This window comes from Peromyscus leucopus, chromosome 14, assembly GCF_004664715.2.
Source record: "Peromyscus leucopus breed LL Stock chromosome 14, UCI_PerLeu_2.1, whole genome shotgun sequence".
NCBI classification, from domain to species: Eukaryota; Metazoa; Chordata; class Mammalia; order Rodentia; family Cricetidae; genus Peromyscus; species Peromyscus leucopus.
Window position 1 is genome coordinate 34742477 of NC_051075.1, and position 25671 is coordinate 34768147.

Genomic DNA, 25671 nt, shown 5'->3' on the forward strand with positions numbered 1-25671 from the left:
TAGGGCACAGAGTATACCTTGTTAAAAAAAAATAACTGGGTTTGGTTTTCCAATCTCTTACATAAATTCTTAACTTTATAAAAGTTCCAGACACTGAGGCTCATCAGTCAGTTGTGAGGACAGTTCAACCTATAGCCACACTTTAAGAAGCACAAGATGAGAGAAGGTATTCTAGCAAATGGGCCGGCTGTGGTGGAGAAAAAGCAAGGTCAACACTGTGTTACAAAGATTGAGACAGCATTCTAAAACTCAATCAGGAATTTTTTTCTGTATCTTTCTCCATGAAAATCTCTCTCCAAGTCTATCCCTAGACTCCCTGATTCTGGTGTGGTTTGTGTGTGTTATAAGTGTGTGCTCATGTTTATAAGTACCAAGGCCACAGGAGTATATAGACTGCTCTATTGGTGAAATTACTATGGCCACTCGACATAGTTAAAAGGGAGGTTTATTTTGTGGGATAACTTACAAGTGAAGGGATAGGTAACAGGGTCTGGGAAAGGTGTAGCACAGTCTGGCGGTGTTCCCTGGAGAACTCTGCTCAGTCCACCTCCAGGGTCCAGGGTCCAGGAACCAAGAGAGCCCACACATTCGGAACTCGGGTCTTCAGGGTCCTCTTTCAGCCCCGCCTTGTAGGCGTGACTGTTACCGAAGACTCAATGGGGGTGGGAACTTCCAGGTCAAAGCTGGAATGGCTACCCACTACACTGCTCCTTACCATATTGCCTTAAAACTGGGTCGACTACTTCAGCCAGACTGGCTAGTCAGCATATTTCCAGAATCTACCTGTCTCTGTGCCCCAATGCTAAGGTTGTGAATACTTCAGCCATTTCTGGCTTTTATGTGGGTACTGAGAATTTTGAACTTTGGTTCTCACACTCTCAGGACAAATGTACTTGCCTACCAATCCATCTCCCTAGCCTCCAGAGACAGGTTTGTGGTCAGTGTTAAAGTAACACAAGTCATTCTTTATTTCTTCATCAACAAACTTGCATTAATACCACCAATGTCAGACATGGATAACGCAGTGAACAAAGGATCTATTTGTTAGGATGTTGTATATTTAACCCTCCCCCAGAGTCTACTACTCATGTGCATGCATACGTGTATGTTTATGTGTGTTTACCATACAAGTGATCAAAGGTTTGATTTGGCTTCGACTGTTTAGTTAGTACATGTAAAATTCCCTTCTCCACATTGTCATATTTATGACTTACCTATACAAATCAATAAACTAAGTATCCTGGATTTCAGATTATGCACATTTTCGTCAAAATTAATTTATATACTCAACAGATGTATCAGTCTCAATCATCTACTTTCTAAAAACATATTAAAGCATGTACTTTCTAAAAAGTTAGCACTCATCATGAATTTAAAGGGAATCTTATAGAACCATTGGTAGTGATGTGTAGCCAGGAGAAAACAGCGCAGGAAGAAAGCCTAACCAATTGTATATGAGACGATCCTTCTATACCTAAGGAAATAGCATTCATGGGTAACAGCACACTGCTTGCTGCCATTTATGCCTACTGACAAAAATGCAATGCCTTCTAAGTAGAATTACTCTTCAAAGAACTTCACTACTTAAAAGATCTATGGTAACAGTGAGTCTGGGTTTTACAACACACACACACACACACACACAGAGAGAGAGAGAGAGAGAGAGAGAGAGAGAGAGAGAGAGAGAGAGAGAGAGAGAGAGAGAGAGAAATAAAGAAAGTGCATTTTAAGCTGGATAGTAGTAGTAGTAGTAGTGGTGCACGCCTTTAATCGCAGCACTTGGGAGACAGAGGCAAGTGGATCTCTGTGGGTTCGAGGCCAGCCTGGTATCCAAAGCGAATTCCAGGAAAGGCACAAAGCTACACAGAGAAACCCTGTCTTGAAAAAACAAATAAACAACAACAAAAAAAGTGCATTTTGATATCCTAGAGGAATGTCATTTAAGACTAGCCTATACAATACCATCTTTGACTTTAACTCTGCATCTGGAGGAAGCAGTGTTTACTGAAAATTACTAATTCACAATGCAGTTTTCTCAGGGAGCACATTATTTGTATCCAAACAAAATGAAAAACAACTGTCAAAATTCCAAAAATAATGAGTAAACACGTTTGTACTTCAGAAATAAATAAATTATTTGAATAAACAAAGGAAGCAGGCCCTTTAGAGGGGAATTTTGTAATTAGCCTCTGTTTTCAAGGAGTGTGTGTGTGTGTGTGTGTGTGTGTGTGTGTGTGTCCATGTCCTTTGTTCCTTTTCAAAGGACTCTTGCATTTATTGTAATAACTGTTGCTTCAGATTCAGTGGTAGTTGTATTATTTAAGGTATGTATAATCTTAACTGTTTCCTTATGGGAAGACATAATGGTAGTTACAGCAGAATCTAAATGAATGAATTTATAACAAACTAATAATTTTAACAAAGATATTTTCTATAAAATCCTGATTATAAAACTTGCTATCATTCCTGCTTATAGATACTATCTTTACAAGGAGAGTAAGGAGGCAGCTATAATCCATAAACTCTACTACATTTTCCTTAAAATTAATAAACATATTTAAAATATATACATACTTTTGCAAAACAATTTTAAATGAACTCCATTGAGGTTTTTGTACAGGAATCCAAAATCATTTAGTACTTAAGGTATTAATGGATAAGAGTTTAGAAAAAGTTAAATTTTGTTTTAAAATATTTTAAAAGACATCTACCTAGAGATCCATGGTATTGCAATTGCTTGTATGATTTTTTTTTGTATAAAATCTGTGCCAAATATTTATCTGTGATAAAATGAGACATGAAGATTTACATAAATGAAAACACTAAAATGATAATAACTGCTGAAGAATATCATTCTTCTCCAAAGACCAGCTCCCTGGTAGGGTTTCTCATCTACAGTGACTAGCACTAAATATACACAGACCTGAGCAACATGAAATGGACTCAGCAAGCAGTGTTTCCTTATACATATGTGTGTGCATATTTGTTGGTATGCATGTGTGTATGTGTGTCAAACAATAATTGAGGGAGAAGTCATGAATTTGAGGGAGAGTCAGGGCACATGGGAGGAACTGTATGGAACAGAGGATACAGTGAAATGTTGTAAACACAGTACTTACGTTTGAAATTTAAAAACAAATATCAAAGACATCTAAAATGAGAGGGTCTGATTTAAATGAGAGGAAAACATTTACCATCGTATAAGACTGACAACTGTTGAGGTATAAATGCTTGTAATCATTCAGAACTCATATGAGCACTCCAGACAAAACATGTCTCTTTGGAACTAAATTGCATCTACCTTCTGTGCCTATCCCAACCACACTAGGAACTGCTTGATAAGACTTTTGTAGGTGAGGGATAATCAAGAATCTTGTCTTAGAAGATCCTGGGTCCCTAGAACCTGCATCCCATTTCATTTCCTTAAGATGTCTGTTCTTACTGAACCAGTCAAGTAAATTCATTCAGTTAAGACCTCAGTCATATGCCTGTTTGGCTTTTCTATTTTCTTCTTCTTCTTCTTCTTCTTCTTCTTCTTCTTCTTCTTCTTCTTCTTCTTCTTCTTCTTCTTCTTCTTCTTCTTCTTTTTATTTGTATCTAAGTGACTTGGTTGAAATATATTCCTAAACAACAAAAAAGTTGACATTTGAAAACTGCAGTCATCAGAAACAAGGAAAAAAGTATTGGTTGTACATCCAGGAAAGACTGAAGTTCCTCTAAAAACTGTCAGATTTTTCAAAACCTTCTCTCTCTTGGCCTGAACACATGTCACAAATACCTGGATACTATTCTCTGGCTCTCCTGGCCATGCTGTTATTAGCTCAGTTCACCCAGTAAGGTTCCAGCCTACAAATGCCACTACAGAATCCCATTTCCCTTCCTTTCTGTGCTACGCAGTACTGCTGGGGCCCTAATAGTGAGGATTATGTTCCAGCCTGCCTGAGTTATGACACAAGCAAGGTTATTAAAGTTAAAAGTTTTCAAATCACATGTGGATTTTATGGACCTCATGCTGTCTATATAGAAGAAAGTCATCAACCCACTGCTGTTCTGGGGAATTTTATTCCTGTACCGCAAGTACAAGTGTTAAGGATTTTCAGCTTCCCTTACTCCTGTAAGTTCAAAGTATTCAACACAGGTCTTTGGAAACACTAAAATAAAACATAGCCAAGAATGAATCATCGCCACTTAACAAAATGCAATCATTCTGGATTTTGCTTTAGCAACAACTGCATCTAAATATTGACTGTGGCAGTACTGGATACAAATTACTAAGTAAATTTCACCAAAAATATGCTACCAAAAAGAAAGCATTCTCTCCCCAGTGCAGAAATACTCAAAATCTATCTATGGAGAAAGCAATGTGGCTCAGACTCCTGAATGTCTACTTTATGGGTTTCATTTCCTCCAGTGTCCATAGGATGGAAACTGCCTCAAACAGGATAAGGTTATATGCTCTGGAGAGAACAGTGATGGAAACGGTTTAGATATTTGTTGTTAAGAAATTTTTTTTCACTGGGAGATGGTGGTGCTTGCCTTTAATCTGAGCGCTCTGGAGGCAGAGGCAGGTGGATCTCTTGTGAGTTCCAGAACTTCCTGGTCTACAGAATGAGCTGCAGGAGAGGCTCCAAAGCTACACAGAGAAACCTTGTCCCACAAAAAAAGGAGAAAGAGAGAGAGAGAGAGAGAGAGAGAGAGAGAGAGGGAGGGAGGGAGGAAGGGAGGGAGGGAGGGGGAGGGGAAGGGAGGGGAGGGGAGGGGAGGAGGGAAGAAGAAAGAAAGAAATCTTGTATATTGGTAAAATTATCTTTCTACCAATGGTATCAGTATAGTTTCCTTGTTTCTGATGTCTTCATTTGATTTTCAAAATAACACTTTAAAAACTCAAAATTATTATTATTAAAAGTAAAGTTAGAGTGAAAGGCATTTCACTCTAGAGTACCCTGGGCTAATCAATGTAGGACAGTAACTCAACAAAGCTATCAAGGTGACTGATTTTGAATAAAGAAAGAGAGGTGAGTATTTCATGGCTGTAAAACATGCTTTTGGTTCCTCAGCAAAAGTGAACACATCCCCACATGTGCCCAGGTCTTTCCCTCAACCGTGTTGCAGCCATCATGAAAGCCAGCCTCATAAAATCTCCAATTGTCTGGTCCAGTGAAGAATTAAAACTCATTTCAGTCCTGGTGCCTGACACTCAGGTCTCAAGCGTGTCTTTAATTTGCAATCTTGCTGCTTCATCCTCCACAATAACTAGGACCATAGGCTTGTACCACAAGGTACAGCTGTCCTCCAATTCTCGAACCTTGGAGGCTTCTAGAGTAACTGGTCACCTCTTGCAACCAAATGAAGCTTCCAGTACTGTACTGGGATTGGGTTATATCTAATTGAGTTGTTGGCCAAAGAGGTCACATGGAAATCCTCCAAATAACCAGAATATTGCCAAGACTATAGTTTGCTCAACATAAACTGACAACAGGGTGCTGTGGATATCGTTCTATATAAATAAAACACTGATGGCCAGTGACCAGGCAGGAAGTAGGTGGCCAGGCAGGAAGTAGGTGGGACAAGGAGAGAGGAGAATTCTGGGAAGCAGAAGGCTGAGGGGAGAGACACTGCAGCCACCGCCAGGAGAAGCAGCACGTAAAGACGCCAGTAAGCCACCAGCCACGTGGCAAGGTACAGATTTATAAAAATGGGTTAATTTAAGATATAAGAACAGTTAGCAAGAAGCCTGCCACGGCCATACAGTTTATAAATATTATAAGCGTCTGAGTGATTATTTTATACGTGGATTGTGGGACTGCGGGGTTTGGTGGAACCTGGAGAGAAGCCCTCCAGCAACAACAGGGCCCCACTGCTGAAGACAATACCAACACAATTCATTGAACATGGAGAAGTCAAGCTGGTACCAGCATACAGCCTTCACCCCTATGTGCCAGCATTGTTGTTACAAGACAGTATTCTACAAGGTATCAAATAATGACATATAAACAACAAGCCAGCCACAACCCCTTTGATATCCATGGTGTCCTGCCTGTAAGGTATGTTAGTGCAATAGTGGTACAAAGCTTATGGGAGTAACCAAGCAGTGTCCAATTTTGAGATGGAACCCATCGATACCTGACAAAACTTGTGTAACCAAGAACCAGAGACTATAGATAGCCCAGGGACCTAAGGCAAAACCAAATACTACTGTTTAAAACAAACAAACAAACAAACAAAACAGTAGTGATAAAATGGCTCCTAATGATATTGATATTCTATTATACTATAGATCAGTGCCTTTTTTAGCCATAATCAAAGAAGCTTCCTCCTACAGCAGATAGGAACAGACACTGAGATTTACCCTATAACCAGACATTATGCAGAGAATGACAGACATTGGAACATTCAGCCCTAAATGGGATGTCTCTTTCTAATTCCTCCCCTTGGGGGCTCAAGGAACCACACAGAAGAGGAAGCAGAAAGAGTGTAAGAGTTGGCAGAGGCATCAGGAATTGAAGACACCAAGAAAACAAGGTCCACTCATCAACATGATAAAAGCTCATGTGGACTCACAGGAACTGAGGCAGCATTTAAAGAGCCTGTGTGGGATCTGTACTAGTTCCTCTCCATATTATGGATTCCAGTTTAATGTTTTTAAGAGATTTCTGAGTGTGGAAATGAGTGGGTCTCTGATTCTTGTGCCTTCTCTTGGGTTCTTTTCTTTCTGCTTGTCTTTCCAACTTAGATGTTTTTGTTTTATTTTATTATCTTTTATTTTGTTATATGTTATTGTTATCCCTTAGAAGCCATTTTTTTTTTCTAATGAGTGACAGAAAGGGAGTGGATCCAGGTGGGTGTGCGGAGGGAGGGGAAACCATAATCAGAATACACCATGTGAGAGAGAAAAAAATCTGTTTTCAAAGAAAAGAGGAAAAAATCTTCTGGAGATAAATTCCCTTATTGCTTACACTAGCTTTCCAGAATTTCCATTACTTATATCCCATTTCAATGGAACAAAATAATTATCCCATTGAGGCTCATACAAGTATATTTCAGATACCAATCTCTCCTTTCCAGTTTTATGTTCCACTGATGTACAAGAAATAATTTCTAAGGTCTTAACTTCAAAGGATTAGCTTCATAAATGGATCAACAATAAGTATCAGAAAATATAAAGCCAATTTTAAATATCAAATAAAATCTTACTGAAGTATTTAGTAATATGTTCAGGCATTACAAATCTTATCATTGATGAACATTAAAAATATTTTAAATGGAATTATACTTATTTCCACATATTGACCTGGTTTAATGAGTGAGAGAAAACATTTGTTATCCAATCTATTAGTAAACAGTCTTGTAAACTGCTGATCGTATTTCTTTCCAAATATAGCACAGCATTACTGTAAGATAGGAAATCAAGGGAAGAATGCTTTCCCACTTAAACAATTCCTTTTGACACTGTGTTTTCTAAAGTCTTTTAAATTATCTCCAAATGTGAACTTCAAACCTTAACTGCCAGTACAATATTCAAGAAACCATAAAATTGTTTGGAGTTAGAGATATGTCTTCAATTTAGCAAGCCACGTCTGCACCCCCATATCTCTGTTTATGCCTATGACAAGCAATGATAACGATATCAACAGAGATGTCAGAAGATTAAATCGCATACAACATGAGAAGTGACAAAATTTTCTCCTTCCTTTCCACATTCTTTTGAAAATATATGAATACATTAACATGTACATAAACATATGGCCATAACACACACCTGCACTGTACATTCTTACGAATCTCTCCCCCTCCCCCCCCCCCTCTCTCTCTGTGTGTATGTGTGTGTGTGTACTTTTCTCACATGTTGCATTATTGGTAAAGAGAGTAGGAATACAATTCTGATGCTACTTTTGGTTGTCAACTTGACTATTACTGGGATGAACTATAATCCAGAAATGGGGGATACACCTGTGATCTGGACTTTGAGACAAGATGATAACATGCCTTTGTTCCAGATTGAGGTTGGAAGGCACAAGCCTTTAATCCAGACCATAAGGCTGGAAGGCACGGCTTTAATCTGGGCCACACCTTCTTCTGGAAGTTTATATAAGGATAACAGAAGAAGGAAGGGTTTGCTCTTTGCCTACTTACCCTGTCTTGTCAGCACGTCCATTCCTTCTTCAGGATCCCAGCAGACCAGCTGAGACACCTAGCTTCATGAGCAACTACTAGATTCTTGAACTTTCCATTCATAACTAGCCATTGTTGGACTGCAGCCTTTAAGTCATTCCAATAAATTCTAATGTGTGTGTGTGTGTGTGTGTGTGTGTGTGTGTGTGTGTGTGTGTGTGTATGCACAAACTCCACCACATCCTAAATTTATATTTCTTACTCCAGTGTTTTCCAAACAGTTAAACATAAGTTGTTGGATACGGAACCAAGCACAATGTACCTAAAACTATTTGCAGCCTAGAACATTATATTTTTGTTAATAACCACATAGTTGCTGAGGTAACATGCTAATACAAATGTTATTACCATTTCACTGCCAGAGTCCCAGTGAAGAACTATTTTTTTCACACAGACACTGTTCAGCTGCTATTCATCTTTACATAACCAGTAGGATACAGCTGATATATCTACAACACAACTCCTGAACCATCAGCTTGGGGAATATCATCGAAGCGGAGAAAGATTATAAGAGGTCAATGAAATCTGCTCTTAGGTTGCATCTCCTAGAAATGTCAAGGAGGCTACACCAATGAAGCCTCAACAAGACTTCTAATCAAAACATGAATAGAGACAACACCAGTAGAAAACAAATCTTTCTTATACTCAGTTTTTGTATCTGAGAAATGGGGGAAAAGTAATAATTACCTAATGTGATCGGGTGTTCTGTGGTTTAACTAATTAGAGGTTGCAAAAGTTGATAAAGCACCAAGTAGTATTAAGTATCTATAGAGCCTGCATTTAGTGGCCAACGCGCTCCAGCTGCTTAAACACAGCTGCTCTTAATAAGCAAGAGAAAATGAGCTTAGAGCATGTGAAGAGCTGATTGGAGGAAACCAAATGAAAGGAGTGTTTCACAACTCGTGAGTTTGTTAGCCTTGTCTAAAAATTAACAAGTGACATCATTATGGAATGCTGCTGTCTTTAAATAACCAGAAAGGTAAAACTAGGGGAAGGCAAAAAGTTTGAAACCAATAGGAAGACAGATATTGGAACTCCATGAAGTGCACAGACACTTTTGAAGCCAAACAGGCATCTCACTCTACTAGTTCCTTTCCCTTTGATCTGACAAAACTGAGATGACCTGTTCAAGTAAAAGCAGAACACCAGGCTACCACTAACCACTTACCATAAGGAAGCAAAGGGTGTCTGTGCCTGTGGGTTGTTTTGCAAGCTTGGATAAGACCAGAAAATTTTATATTAAGTGATGTAAATCCTGGCACATGTAAGGACAACTATCTCTGCAAAAGATGGGGATCTCTGGTCCCAACCACATCATGAGCTGAACTCTGCTGTGATAGTATTTCTTTATATTCTCATGTCCTGTGTCTCTTGTGGAAGTTTTGGCGCATGAATCCTGTTCATGGACTGACTCTGCATACCCTCTCTCCTGCCTGTGTCCTGCCCTTATGTCAGCAGTATCTTCATCCATGTCCCTGGCTTCACAACACGCGTCACTGGTATCTCAACTTCATATTTCTTACTCCAGTTTGAAGACATGGATAGGATCACCAAACGATGTTTGTTGTTGTCTTATCAGACAGTTTGCTTTGGTTTTCTTATGCATTAATTAACTCAGTCATAACACACCAACTGCAGTATCTACGATCTTTCTTTAAAATAGGGGATATTTCTTATCTTCATTTTAGTTCTGCCGTAAAACTAAAAAAAAAATGGATGAGATTAATTCATTGCTTATGATAGACTAAAAACTTATCCGTTTTCTAAACACACTAGTTATTGAACCTCAACACCAAGGTTCTGAGGTGGTAGCTATTTGCTTTTCATTTTGAAGATAAAGACACAGAGGCAGCAAAGAACAAAGATCCTGACCTTGGCTGTGCAGGCATGGAACAGAACTGAAACTGAAACTATTCCATTCTGGTTGCTATGTGGCCCCAACCCAGTACCTGCAGCAGATGGAATGAGGGCATGTAATACGTACCACTATAGTCCAGAAGCTCACCCCAGTATGTCAGTGTGCATTTAGAAAGCAATCAGGCCTTGTTTGTTAGAACACCTGTGGCTGCCATTTTCCAGCAAGTAACTTCTCAGTTTATCAAACCCATGTCATCTTTCCAAGAGGTAGGAAGTGCGTTGCTAATCATCCCACCCCTTTTACAAAATGTAGACCATACACTAGATCTTCAGAGAATATCACCTCACTGTGTGCACAGATCGATCTTCACCCACACTAGGAATGAACTTTTCAGGAGATAACTAAGAAATACAGTGCAAAGCAAACAGTACCACAATGAAATTCTACCTTAAGTTGTGATGACATGATTTTTACCATCTTCATGAATGCTTCCATATAAAACAGCAAACAGTAAAGTTATATGGCCCAACTGCCTCAGTGTTGAAAGACTGATGGTTCTGTTTTAATTCAATTGGAAGGGAAAAGATTACATTTGTGGGAAAATAAAAGCACATAATCTCATTTCAGATGTGAAGAAATGTTTTAAGGACTATCCTGTGAACCATCCTTTCCTCTTGATTATGGGTATTTTAGCAGAGATCAAGATTGGCTACTATATATTCATCAACTGGAATTACATTAGTTGTGTTATTCAGAAAATCATTTACTAAAGTATATTTTAATATTGTGCCCCTAATTTTGAAGAACATATAAAACATATATAATATAATCTCGAAGGTACACTATCTAAATTTATATATTGCACATAAAAATCAACTTTTTAGAGTTCAGAATTCATTGTGAAAGAAATAATAGGGACTTTTTCTGATAAACTGATATGTATATGGTTTTATGTATTTGTATATTATGTATATATTATAATATTCTCTGTGTATTAACATCATATTTAAGACTAATTTTTATGGAGACGACTCTGTGTGTTTACCACAGACTGGTCCTCATTTAATTACATGCTTATTATTTGTTGTAATATATATGAAATGACATTTCTAATTCAATTTATTTTCTATTATCTATAATACAATACTAATTTTCCACCTATATTACAGTTTTGTGAAATAGCTATGATTGAAACAAAAACAGGTAAACGCTAAGAGGAATCTTATACTTAAAATAATTAATATATCTATCTAGATCACACATCAGTGTTACTAAAAACTGATTTTGGATTATACCTCTAATGAATATTCATATAATTTTAAGAGCAAATCAAAGGTATTAGAAAAGAACAAAAATGAGGAGGGAGCATCTCACATATGGGTGTTAAGGAATGTGGGACGTAACTGTTGACAACATTAATAGTACCAACTTCTTATTAAAGGTTAGTCACTCACTTAACGGATAAATAACCCATTAGATCCCAAATAAAGTGACACAAAATAGCACAAAATGTTTACTTCCTCTACTCTTCCTTTCCATGACATGTCCTCTTTAGTCCCCCCCCCCCAACATGGCATTGGTTTCAAGAGCATGCTCATCACAAAGAATCTGTACTTCACAAGGTATACCTTTTGCTAACAAAAGTTGAGAAACAATATTAAGTATTGGAGTAGGATAAGATTTTTATAAGGTCAAGAGAAAAGTAACAAAAAAAGCACATCAACTTGAGACTATTTTCCAGCGTTCATTGATTTTACTGGCATATCTAGTATTTTTTTTATCATTAAAAAATTGGTGGTGCACACCTTTAATCACAACACTTGGGAGGCAGATGCAGACAGATCACTAAGTTTGAGCCCATCCTAGTCTACAAAGCAAGTTCCAGGACAACCTCGGCTAACAGTGAAATCCTGTCTTGAAAAATATAAAAAAGAGATTATAATATAACTGTGCATTTTCTCTTTCTCTTTCCTCCCTTTAAGCCTCCCTTATACTCTTCCTCACTGTTCTTTTAATTCATGGTCTCCTTTTTCACTAATTGTTAGTACATGCATATATGTATTTGCATATGTTGACTGTTTGGGGCTGGACAACCAATTGGTGTGCTCTCCCCTGGTCAGGACCACCTCTCTCACTCCGAATTTTCCTCAGTTGCCTATAGTTGTGTAGAATTGAGCCTTGTTGGGCTTTTCCGCATGCATTTTGTCGTGATCACTGGTATTGTCCTGTTAATTTCACAGTTATACTATTTAGCGCTACTACTCCAATTAAAAATGTGGTACATCATAACGATACCAAGTTGGTATATTCATGAATGTATGCTTAATAGGCCACAAAATGATTTTATAGAACATAGCATTGGGGTCAATATCTTTTTAGTTTGTTTGTTTGAAATACGTTCTCATGATATATTGTTGGCTGGGCTGGATATGCCTACATAATCTAGGCTAACCACACACTCACAGAGATCTTCCTGCTTCTACCTTCCAAATACTGGGATTATAAGTATGTGCCACAATGTTCATTTTCAATTTTTAAATGATTTTATTTTTATTATTTCTTTGAGATTTTTTATATTTTGTATCATCACCATACTTGTCTTCTTCCCTCAAGTGGTTGGAGATCCACCCTTACTTGTATGCCTACCCTCATCTCCCCCAACTTCATTTGTCTCTCTCTCCTCGATTTCAATCCACACTGTCCAACTACTCATGGCTGTGGGGTCTCTCCTGGAACATGATTTATATACCAGAGGTTCCACCATCAAAGAAAATTGACTTTGGCTTGCCAGCAGCTCCTCAGCTAAAGGGTGTGGTACATTTCCTCCCCACCAAGTTAGGATTTTGTTTGACATGAACTTAAATGGGTCTTATGCATGATGCCACAATCTTTGTGAGTTCTCTGTGCCTGTTGTGGACACAAAATACACACACACACACACACACACACACATGCACACATGCATGCGCACACGCACGCGCACGCACACGCTTTTTAGAAGCCATCAGCCATCTCTATCCCCTGTAGTCTTCCAGGCCATTATTGCATGAAGATCCCTGAGCCTTGAGGTGAGAAATGTGATACATGCATTCCATTTATGGCTGAGAACTCTGAAGTCTCTATTTTCCAGCATTGATTGACCAGTTGAAAGTCTCTATGCTAATCAATATCCACTGCAAGAAAACAATACAAAAAACAAAATAAAATGAAAAACCTTCTCTGACGAGTGTTGAGAGATGCCACGATCTATGAGCACAACAATAAGTCAGTCATTAAGAGTGGTTTTAATGTTATGTAAATTTCATATAATAATAGCTAGTAGGCTTTCCCCTTGGGCCCATGACACATATTCTTGGTCTTGGTTATAGTGATAGGCATAGGTCTTATCTAAATTCATTCAATCTAAGAAATACTTTGGAGGATTTATTGCAGGTCAACAATACTAGAAATAATTCCCACCTTCAGAGAGTTTATAGCCCAATGGTTCAGAAATACAGTTGATTGTGAAGTGGAAGTGTGATGTTTCCCAAATTTAGACAAACATGTCTAAATGCCTTTACAAGTCCACTCCCATGCCTAGGGAACATGGTGATAATATCAGTCATGCTGACTTCTAACAACTTTGGTTCCTGGAGACAGTAGTCCTACTCTTTGAATGGAAATCACTTGCAATGTTACAAACACATGGTCACTGTTTATCACGCTTTGGAAATAAGCCAACTCTGTGTTCCCCAGAACCTAACTAATCAAAGATGATAACACAACAGGACTAATTTAGGCCAACCTAAATCTTACTGATTTGATAATTTGCTTCCTTCTGACATTTGAAAAAACAGCATCGCTAAAAATAGCATGGCTAATGTTTTTCTTTTTAATGTGTCCACTATCAGAATACTTAGAAGTGAAAAGGCAAGGTTATAAGTAATCTCTCTATATTTAAAGTACTTAGAAGTGAACTTTGTATTTTTTAATATGTTGCTGTTTTCCATCAATGTCATAATATATTTTCAAAGAATAGTCTCCATACTTATCACTGTTTAAGGCAGCATGATATGATTCTAATGGTGCACCACAAATTATTACAGCATTCTGTCTTATGCTTCTAGGCTGATATTTATATGTAAGATTCTCTAGTATAATGGCAGCAATATATTTGGGGTATAGAATTTTCCCATCTTCCATTCTCCTAATTGGTACCTGCAAACATCTTTTAATTTTCTTTTTTAGCTTATTTATAATATTTGTACTTCCTTCATCCAGTAACTGATGGAAGCAGATGCAGATATCCACAGCCATGCACCAGGCTGAGCTGAGAGTCCAGTCAAAGGGAGGGAAGAAGGATTATATGAAAAGAGAGGTCAAGATCTTGGTGGGGAAATTTACAGAGACAGCTGAACCAAATTTGTGGGAACTCAGGAACTTTAGACCAACAGCTGTGAAACCTGCATGGGACTGGACTAGACCCTCTGCATATGGAAGCCACTTGTGAGGCTTGGTCTGTTTGATGGGCCCCTGGCAGTGGGATCAGGTTCTATCCTTGGTACATGAGCTGGCTTTTTGGAGCCCATTACCTGTGGTGGGATGCTTTACTCAGCCTTGATGCAGGGAGGAAGGGCTTGGTCTTGCTTCAACTGAATGTTTCAGGCTTTGCTGACTCATTACCCTTTTGGAGGATGGGATGAGGTGAGGGCTAGTGGGGGTGGGAGAGGTGTAGGGAGGGAAAGGGCTGGGGGTGGGTGAAGCAGGAGGAGGGGTGAGAGGGGTATCTGTGTTGGTTTGTAAAATGAATAGAGACATTCCTTAAAAGTGATTAATAAAGAAAAAATTTCTTGGATTAGGAAAAACTTCATACTTTAGAACATTTCTAATAGAATAAAAAGATGTTAATGTTTCTATCAAATACTCAAAAACTAAAACTAGACTTAACCAACCTGAAAGCAAATATAGAAAATGGATAGTTCCAGCTATATATACATGTTTAGATTAAGTTTATTCAGTAAGAACAAAAACAATTTTAAAACTATTAACACCTATACTATATATGTTACTGTATTATTTGAATGTGTGTATATGCCTATGAAATGTACAGTCATGTTTAATTAACATAGCAGGTCCAAAAGTTAAGGAATCATTATTCTCATGGTACAGATGAGGCAGATATAAAGAGTTTCTTTCTGTCCAGTTGGATCATGGTCAAATGAGCAAGAATCTGAACACAGCTCTATTTTCTACTCCCCAAAGCTAAAGCTTTCATATGTAAGTTGGTGTCTTTAGGAGCTGAGGCCATCTGGACTGATGTAACGCAACTCCTTAGACAGTCAATTATGAATACTACAAACACATCCCTCATAGCTCTGGAGGCAGAGAAATCCAAGATGAAGGCAAGTTCAGTAACTAATTAGTGTCAAGCCCTTATAGATGGCGGCTTGTGCGTGTCTTCACAGGGTGGAAGGGGCTAAAAAGCTCAGAGAGGTTTTTTGTTTTTTTTTGTTTTTTTTTTTTTTTTTTCATCCTATTATTATTCAGCGGTAAGTCCCCACCTATTAGTTTACCACACTGGGCATTGAGTTAAATCAGAGCACACAGGCCACAGAAGTTAATATTTACAAAATATGATCCTATAAAATAGATTCTTCACAGTGACTACTGTAATCTGTAGGAGCAGAAGGTCTGGGATTGTGCAAATGTAAGTGCAGGAAGAAAATATTCTGCCTGCTACTAATCTCTGAAAAGGCAAGGTTATAAGGGATCTCTCTATATTTAAAGTATAAGAATAAAAATGCCAGCATGTCCCTTGCAAGGCATGCTTTATTGTGTATTTGCATTTTGCTGAGATTTTAAGTCAGAACCACAGGCCCCAGTGTTCTTGGCTGGTGCTTGCCATTATGAGGAATAATGCCTCGGCTGCACCATGCTGTCTGGGACCTCTCAGCCAACCTGGTGACAAAAGCTTTCACCACGGGCCACACATCAAAGGGCACATGTCTACAGTGGTTGCCTGGCTGAGCGGATTTCTGTAACTTATGCTGTTCAGAAGAGAAAAGTGAATACTAATAACTAAACCAGCAAAAGCCCAATCCCTGGGTCAGGCACGATTTGAATCATATGAATCAGGAACCAATCCAAGTTGCTACAAAGCCCCTCATTTCATTAGAAATTTGCTTTAAGCGCATTTATCCCTTTATTACTCTTAGAGTGCATGAAAGCCATAAATATGTGTTTTTATGGACACATAGGAATGAGCATTTTGTCTCCAACCTCCCTTATTCTTTCTTTTCTTGGCCACTTCCTGACTGATTAGGGAAAAGCAGCATTCCTTTGTTGCTGTTTTTGTTTTGTTTTGTTTTGTTTTGTTTTTAATCTTCATATATGTATATACTGTGTGGTGAGCGTATTCCTCCCCTACTCTTCTTTTTTTAAGAGTAGTGCAGAGAATCTGGAAATTGGAGTAAGTCATGGAAGCATCACGCCTTTGTTACCTTTACAGCTTGTTTGAAGTCCTCATTTCCAGTATCCCAACCCCTGGTTGAAGATGACTGTATGGATAATTAACATTATGAGAACTGAGATAGAATTGAGATTTGCTAACTGTTTTTTTTTTTTAAATGTGTGTGTAATGGTAATGCTCAAATATGGGTGAATCAATGTGATAAACTTCAAAGTAAGCTTAGCTGAGCAAAGCGGGAAGCTGCAAAAGGCTGTACCACTGGTAGATTATACTGTGCCCAATGACACCCTCACTCATGATTAAGAGGAAGTTACATGCTTTCTTTATCCATGTGGTGTTTGGATATGCTCTTATGACTCTGAAAAAAATTCATAGCAAATACTTCAATTTGGATAAAACATGTCTGCACTTTGATGAGAATAGGATGTGTAGGGGCCAAAGGACTGAAAGAGCAAACAGAGCATAAGAGGGGAAGGATCCTTAGTATATAAGCTTACTTCACTGTATTTCAAGCATTCATTTCTATAACTGGTTTCTGCAATCTGCCCATTACTGTTCATTACTTTATACCCAATCTGTTCACTACTCTAGGTACAGTTAAGCATAGAATCTTTACAATAATATAAGGCTTCAGTAAACTAACTTCTGTGAGCTCATTTTTTTGGCAAAAATAGGCAGAACAGCATTTATCTCATATTGCTGTTATAGGAATAAATAAGGGAACAGACCTAACATCATTAGTCCAGTATGTGGTACGCAGTAACCGCTTACTAAATGTTGATTATTGTAAAACATTACAACAGCTCTCTGGTTATTCACATTTTAATTATTGACATAGTATCATGATCCAGGATGCCTTAAAGTGGTTTGGTAGAAAATTGGAAATGAAAGTAGGAGGGAAGAAATGATGTGGGCTTACCACTGACAAATAAATTAACGTGTTAGTGTCAAAGATGGACCTCAACACATAACAGTTTTCACATCACAACAAGCATGGAATCACAGTAAATTCATGCTTTTAAAATGTGATAAGGACAATGGCTTCCATATATGACTGAACCTGAATTCTTTAACTGAAAAATTATTAAGTCTTTTTTTTTTTAACTTCTCATGAAGATGTCACATTGTTATTTATTCATTAGTCTCCCTTAGAATGACAAGAATTATCAGTTGACAATCTGAACAGATGAGGACTGGAGATACAACTTTTAAAATATCCCATTTCTTAATGGCTGAGTAAGGTCATTACAATGGTTTGCATTCTGTAAGTTTTAGCACCTGCAATCTATCAGGCTCAAGGACCTTAGGTTAAATTGTATAACATCCTATAAGTAGCCAATTACTTCAGTATAAGACATTCAGAGCCCAAAGTCTGAAGAATGACCAAAATCGAATCTTTATTTTTTAGTAACTGTATAAATGTGATCCAAATGTGTCCACCACTAGTTTTTCCAAAAGAAACATGCTATAAATAAGGAAACTACAACTGTTCACTGATAAGTATGGACTCCCTAGATGTCTCATTGGGCTTAAGTATAGACCACTCACAGTAATAGCTTTTTAGTATCAAGTGTAGCATGATGTTAAAGCCATTTGAGCTTTTGCACATACATGTTGCACTTCTGGCTGATAATGGAGAAAAATTTGCAGCTTTACACTTTTAAGCTAAATTGCATCCATCCTTTTAAATGGCATCAATATCAATGTCATCGTCCTTGTTGTCAGACTTCACAGTTTCAACTTTTGGTACACAGGCAGTCTTCGAATATACCACCTCAATATTTTCATCTTCATCTTCTTCTTCACCACCAGAAGATTCTTCCTCTGCTTCCTTCAACCATTTAATAAATGGTTCTGCTTTGACACGAATGTCTTTGGCAAGTTCTTTTGAGACATATTTCTTAGAGGCCTTTTCCGACCAGCTGATGATGACCTCCTCTTCTAAAAGGTCTGCATCATACATCTCCTTCAAGATATGTGGAATCTTGGAGATCAGCTGAGCTTGATGCATTGCTACCACACATTCTAAACCATGAAGGAGGTATCGCTGAGCCTTTTTGTTATGACAAAATCTTAAGAAATGGCGCCTGTATTTCTTGATCTGCTCTCTTATCTTCTCGTTAAAGAGAACTTCAGTCAAAGCAAGAGGACCCATAGTTTTTACATCCAGTCTTTCTACCTCAGTAACAATTTCTTTATCAGATGAATCAATAATGCTCTTTTTCTTAACAAAATCAAACAGGATGTTAACACACTCTTCTATAGTTCTTTTCAAATCATCGCTGAGTGTCAGAACTTTTGCATGGTCACTGATTTCATCCATTCTGTGCCTCTGAGCTTCCTCAGTTGTATCCTCCCCCCAATCATCCTCCTCCTCTTCTTCCTGCACAGCATGTGGAGGAGGACTAATTTCATTTGGTGGTGGAGGTGGTGGTGTCTCACTGCTGGATACGGAGCCATTTTCCTTGTCCTTGCCCTTTCTATTTTTCTTTTTCTTTTCTTTCTTTCCTGTACCACTGTCACTATTCTCAGGTGGGTTTTTGAGAATGAATGTACAGAGTTTATGATGTGTGTCAAGCATGCCTCGGTACCCACAGGCTTTACAAGAATTACCTATTGTTTGCTTCTTTGGATTGACATGCAGATCTGTTTCAGGATTCTCACACTCAGGACAAAGAACAAATTTTTTAATGAATCCATCCAACATGTCTTGCAGCTTATTCGCCTCATGAGATCCATTGACAATGTAACGGTCATTCTTAACATCAAACTGGGTCTGTGCTCCCAGCTCACAACCAAAATATTTGGTGGGATACGTTGGAGGCCGATTAAGCGCCTTTGCAACGTCAACCATGTTGACTATAACTGTCTTGATTCCATTTCCTTTGCCCTCAACCTTGGCAATCAAACGGGGCATCTTGTAGCGATAGAACTGATCTGACACGCTGTGGTTGACGTTGACAGACATTTTGGCTTATTAGTGACTTTATCAATAAGATGAACAGATCTTTGATTGCAACTTTTTGGTATCTTCTGTCTGGAGAAGAAGGGATGACATAAACGACTGCAAGAGTTCTCGGTCTCTGACGTGAAAAAATTTTCGCCACTGAGGCTGTAAGCTTCTTGCTTGTATCCTGTGTTTCCCCAACACAGGTATCAATGGCTGCGCAACAGCTCGTTTTCGTCAAATAAAGACACAAACCCAACGCAGCTCGCCCGGGACTGGGAGGAAGAGACGCTGGAAACCGGGTCCGGAGCGGCGGGGCGGGCGGTGAGCGGAGGGGCGGTGGGCAGGTGCCACCGCCAAGCAGCGGGAGGGGCTGTCCCAGCGACGTCTGTGTCCACACCAGCAGCGCAGAGCCTGGCTACCTGGCAAGGACAAGGTTGTGAGCCTCAGGCAGCGCCTGCCCCCGCCAGCGGCCCGCGAGGTGGAGGGGCAGGAGCACTGGGCAGGGGCACTGGCCACCGCCCCCCCCCCCCCCCCCCCCGCGGACTCACCTCTGGAATGTTCTTGCTCTGACTCAAATTATTAAGTCTTAACAGGTATATTTTTAAATTTTTTTGCTAAATGTGACTTTCCAAGCATGTAGATTTTTAAGAAAATTTAACTTGTTTTTTGACTCCATGTTTTAGTATTTTGTTTATTTTTGGTAATTACAATGTTGCCTATTTTAACGTTACAGGCATCAGTGCTGATCCTAGGCTAAAAACCTCTGCCTAAATATCTGAGAACAGTAATATATTTAGTTTAAATCACAGTAGAGTAAAGCACTTGTATCTAAGCTGCCATGACACACCTGTTGTTCTGCACCGAACAATTACTACATAGAAAGATGCAGCAATTTTCGCTAAACTTATTTTATATTCTCAAGAAGTAACTTGATATTAACTTTTGGTACTGTGACATTATTTAAAATCCCATCTTTTATTTCAAAAAGTGTCATTTCAATCTCTATGTCAGGTTTCACTTAGTCTCTCATTTACATGAACTTCTCTCTAGGACAAGTGAGCAACTTAGCACTTTATGATACTTGCCTTGGCATTCTTTTCAATGAGCGGTAATATCTTGTTCTGAAAACCGTGATTATCCATAGCACATCAATTCAATAAACGCTGCTGAGGCTCTTGGATTCGTTAGTTTGTTTGTCCTTTCTCATTCACCAGAGACAGTCACAAGATAGACAGGGTCTCTGTTCTTGTTAGTTTAGTGGGAAAAGGCTTACGTGAAAGCAGATCTTGAATAAACGGAGTTTGTTATGGAGACCTCAGAAAGAGTTAAGCGAAGGGAAGCTGTTCCACTAGAATGTGTGATCAAAGCAAGCGTGTCTCTCGGGAAATGATGTTTGAGCTGCTCTGCATGGCAGTCAGCCTCCAGCAAGCGAGAATAAGGCAGCGCCACTTCTGGCTTAAGTGCGAACACGGGCCTTTGACAATTCTTTCATAACCCATTTTACTGATTCATAATTTACCTACCGAGATTTAGGGCACCACATTTAAAGGTGTTTCATGGTTAAAAGTTTACTGAAACATTTTAAAATAAAATTTGTTGAATCTCCTCTACCTCAAAACATGGATGAATATTTTAAGCTCCAGGAACCAAACCCCCTTCCCTTCATTATCCATACAATGTAGGAAGTGGTGTGTTTTAAATATATTTGTTGATCAATGACTACCTGTTCCTCATTGAAATTCCTTTATTCAGATATTGGATTAAAATAATCTAAAATTGCATTTATTTCTTCAATGTTTTCTAAGACAATTCTTTATTGGCAGCCTTTGGAAAGGGAAATGATTATCTTGTGTGGAAACAGCATTTTCTCTGAAAAGCTAAATCACCTCTAGACTTTAGTTTTAATTTCTTTAACACATATAGTCCTCAAAACAGCCTTGTATTGTAAAGGGAAAACAAAATGATCTCTACTGTGCTAAAGAGTAAACTGACACTGGGAACAAGATAGTGACTTCTTGATTATTCTGTAGCATGCATTCTCATGGTCTCACAGAAGTCTGGAAGAAGAGTTGTCTGTTGTCACCTTGAGTCCAAGTTGGTGGTTCCTTGAGAGACACGTGCTAACTCAATGAATTAAACATTTCACCTTTACAAATGTTTTAATATTCTAATCCACTAACTCAGAAACGTGTATGCACTGTACATTCACTTAAACAAGCCGCCATCGTGTATCTTCTATTTTCTAATCAGAGCGAGCATTGGTGATACAAATGCAAATCAAATGTGGTCTCTTCTGGAAAAAAAAAATCACTTATTTCTAAATTTCTGTGTTGTTCAGTGTAAAGAAACCACGGTGGTATTCTAAATATGCATCTTGTCAGAAACTAACCTTTAATCTGGGCACGTGATGGATGCTCACTTAACACTTACGACTGATAAATTTGTCTCTGCAGATATCACCTCAATATGGAGACAACAAATAAGAGCAAGCTTACAAGTTATTCACAGGGGAGAGTGTTCATCTGATCTGAGTACATGTCACTGACTTTCCTATTTCTGAAATTCTTTGATAGCCTCCAGAAGAACTGACACCCTCATTCCATCTCTTGGTTTACCAGTTTAAAGCCCTTCACCTCACTACCAAAATATACCTTCCTGCATAAGCCAAAATTGCCCTAATTTTTGCAAGTCAGTCTTAGGTCATCATTGGGAATACACGTGTTTAATGGTTCCCTCCTGATGAAATTCAGGCTTAGAACATCTGATCATTGTTCCACAAATTAGCCTCCATGAACTTATAGTTCCAGAACATGCATTCTTCCTTAATGGTTCCTGCTTTTACCATCTGTCCCCTCGCTTTGGAACGCCTTCCTCTTCAGCCTGAATGACAGACACGTATTCATACCAAAACTTCACTCAAATAAGAGACAGCATGTAACATTTGTCTTCATTGGTCTGGGTTACCACACTTGGCATAGTATTTTCTAGTTTCATCCAATTATTTGGATTTTCATGAGTTGAATAGAATTCTAGTTTGTATATGAAGCAAATTTGCATTCTCCATTCCACAGTTGAAGGGCATCTAGGTTTTTTACCGGGATTGGGAGGAGAGCAGCAATGTACCTGTAGATTAGGATGTTGATATCTTTAGGTATATGTCAAGGAGTGGTCATATTGCAAATCTATTTTTAGGTATTGCTTTTTTACAATTCTCTCCACTGACTTTTATAGTGCCTGCACCAAAGTGTCATCCCATCCACAGTGAGGGTCCTCTCTAGACATCTTTGCCAGCAGTTGCTCTCAGTACTTTTCTGGATGTTGGTCATTATGACCTGGGTTAAGATGAAAACCGTTAAGTACTTGAATTTGTATAACTCTAATTGCTAAAGGTACTCATCACTTTTTGTAAAAGGGTTTCTTGGTGATTTCTGTCTTCTCTTGAGAACTCTCTGCTCAGATCCATAGATCTTTTTTTTTCAAATTGGGTCATTGGTTTGCTAGAGACTTTGTGTTATTTTTGAGTTATTTAAATATTCTGGGTATTAATCCTTTAGCAGATGTATAGCTGGCAAAGATCCCCTTCTCACTCTGCAGGCTTTCTCTTTACTCAGTTGGTTGTTTCTTTTTCTGTAAAGAAGCTTTTGATGATGTTCTATTTAAGGACCACAGTGGGGGAAGGATCTCTAGAGAGGAGTATTGTGAGAAATAGGTACCATGAGGGGGCAAAAAGGATTACTTTGCTGGGAGCAGAGAGGGAAGGTAACAGATACAGAGGGAGAGGGAGGGATAGATACCACTAAGGATATTTGAAAAAGCCATAATGGAAAATTATTTTCTTTTTACTTAAAATACATATGTATGAGTGTGTGTGTGTGTGTGTGTGTGTGTGTGTGTGTGTGTGTGTGTGTGTGTGTCTGTGAAATAATGCCATTTAGGGTAATAATGCTGCACCCAAGCGCTATTATAACTATTATAGCTATTATTAACTATTAACAAAACTCCACAATTCCAGTATCAGGAACAGGAAATCTCCTATTGAGTTGCCGGTCAGGGGAATCCAAGGCACTCCAAAACAAAATATGCTATTCCATTGTTTGGGTTTTCTCACAGAGGCTGAAGACAAACAAAGAAAATAAAACTGCCAAAGATATCACAATTTTGGGCAAAGGACTTGCGAGAACTAACATGGGACTCTGAGGACCAGATCTTATAGAATCCATGACACCTAGGGAGATAAGCAATTAATAGTCCTAGCTAGTCCTGTAAAGTCTATGGACTACAACAATGACCAGCCTGTCAAGATATCCTCAATGGTACAATAGTGACAGTTATATCTTGGGGTTAGCTAAAAGCTCTCCAGTTGGCATGTTCAACAGGAGAAAATTCATGCCTGGTAAAGTGGGCACTGTGATCCCAGCCACCAACCCATGCCTGGTGAGGTATGGAGCCTAAAAGAGAACCTACAAGTACCACTTCCCTAAACCAATATAGTTTCTAATTCCATTTAAAAAAAAAAAAAAAAAAAAAAAAAAAAAAACTTGTCCTTATACCCACAGATAAGTGCAGCTCTCCCCCCTCAGTATGGCAGCAGGTTTTTATTTTTCAGTATATAAAGACAATTACAGAAATCCACAACAGGTCAAAATGCAAAGAACAACAGGCCATAGACAACTGATACATATACAATGCAACTTCTACACCTAAGGCTGAAGAAACATCATGGAAGAGAGGGCAGAAAGATTATAAGAGCCAGAGCACTAGGATGTCTTCTGCAAGGCAGTGACTTCCATATACGACAGAGAAGCTGCCTCTCTAGAATCTCAAAAACTCTAGTCGCCTGTGTAACATGGGTGTGATAATAACAGCAGGGGCCCTGACAAGCCAGACAGAGGAACTCTTACGGGGTGCCATTCCCTGTGGTGGTATTGTGTTCCCCAAAATATTGTGTACCTTAATAAACTTATCTGGGGTCAGAGAACAGAAAAGCCACTAGCTAGGCAATGATAGCACACGCCTTTAATCCTAGCATTCCAGAGGCAGAAATCCATCTGGGATCTCTGTGAGTTCAAGGCCACACTGGAAACAGCCAGGCATGGTGACTCACGCCTTTAATCCCAGGAAGTGAGCCTTTAATCCTAGGGAGTGATGGTAGAAAGCAGAAAGGTATATAAGGCATGAGGACCAGAAACTAGAAGCATTTGGCTGGTTAAGCATGTGGCTGGCTAAGCATTCGGCTGGTTAAGCTTTCAGGCTTTGAAGCAGCACAGTTCAGCTGGGATTCATTCTGGATGAGGACTCAGAGGCTTCCAGTCTGAGGAAACAGGACCAGCTGAGGAACTGGTGAGGTGAGATAGCTGTGGCTTGTTCTGTCTCTCTGATCTTCCAGTGTTCACCCCAATAACTGGCCTTGGGTTTGACTTTATTAATAAGAACTTTTAAGATTCCTGCTACAATTCCCAGATGAACTCCAGGTGATTCAAGGCTGATGAAAGACACAGAACCAGCCTTCATGAAAGATGAGAGCCCTGGTTATTCAACATTAAGTTCAATCTTAAATACATCGATAAAAGAGTTGCAATAAATGAACTCAGCAGGTTGTGTGTATATGTGTGTGTGTATGTGATGTGTTTTCAGGCCAATGTCAATGCACTGCACCCATATGTATAAAACAATAATTAAAGGAGAGATCATTAGTTTGAGGAGTGGGGACATATGAGGAGTAAGAGTGGGAAAAGGAAGAAGCATAAATGAAGTGAATCAGTAAACAAATACGTTATTTTTAAAGAAAAACTTTGTAAAGCATTTTATAATCCTACTTCTCCATTTAAGTTAAATGTTATTTTTCTTTTAATGTACCTTATCACATATATTATACCCCAGACTCTAAAATACTTTCAGAAATGCTTATTTATACAGGGATATTTGACCATGATTGAATATGATCAATTATGTATATAGAATCTTTAATGTTTATCTCAGGTATTTTAGTAATCAATAAAAATGTCCTATGTGACTGTTTCTAATATAAGACACAATAATGTTTGAAATATCTAGATATATGTCTCAGTGGTATCTACCAATCAGGTTCCAGGACAACAGCAGGTTACCAAGGACCTTTTAACCTGAGCCTAAGATTCTGCTTGCCCACTGACCACAACTATCTGAATTTAGGCAAATTACTTAAATCTGTATTTCATATTTCATTTTCTTTACCCATGAAAGGGAAACAACAATAGGCAACTC

At 38.6% G+C, this 25671-nt stretch overlaps 2 protein-coding genes across 2 annotated transcripts in view; both read right to left on the bottom strand.

The window, feature by feature from the left end:
* Positions 1 to 25671, bottom strand: part of Mdga2 (MAM domain containing glycosylphosphatidylinositol anchor 2) — a 779363-nt gene that overhangs the window by 668712 nt on the left and 84980 nt on the right. The gene's annotated exons all lie outside the window — the stretch shown is intronic.
* On the bottom strand, positions 17606 to 19917 carry LOC114684621 (eukaryotic translation initiation factor 5-like). The gene has a single exon (XM_037210976.1). The coding sequence runs from the start codon at positions 19444 to 19446 to the stop codon at positions 18163 to 18165; it is 1284 nt and encodes a 427-aa protein (XP_037066871.1). The 5' UTR covers positions 19447 to 19917; the 3' UTR covers positions 17606 to 18162.

What these genes read in the sequence shown, in the direction of transcription:
- LOC114684621 (XM_037210976.1), bottom strand. Translation starts at nt 19,446, where the DNA reads ATGTCTGTCAACGTCAACCACAGCGTGTCAGATCAGTTCTATCGCTAC.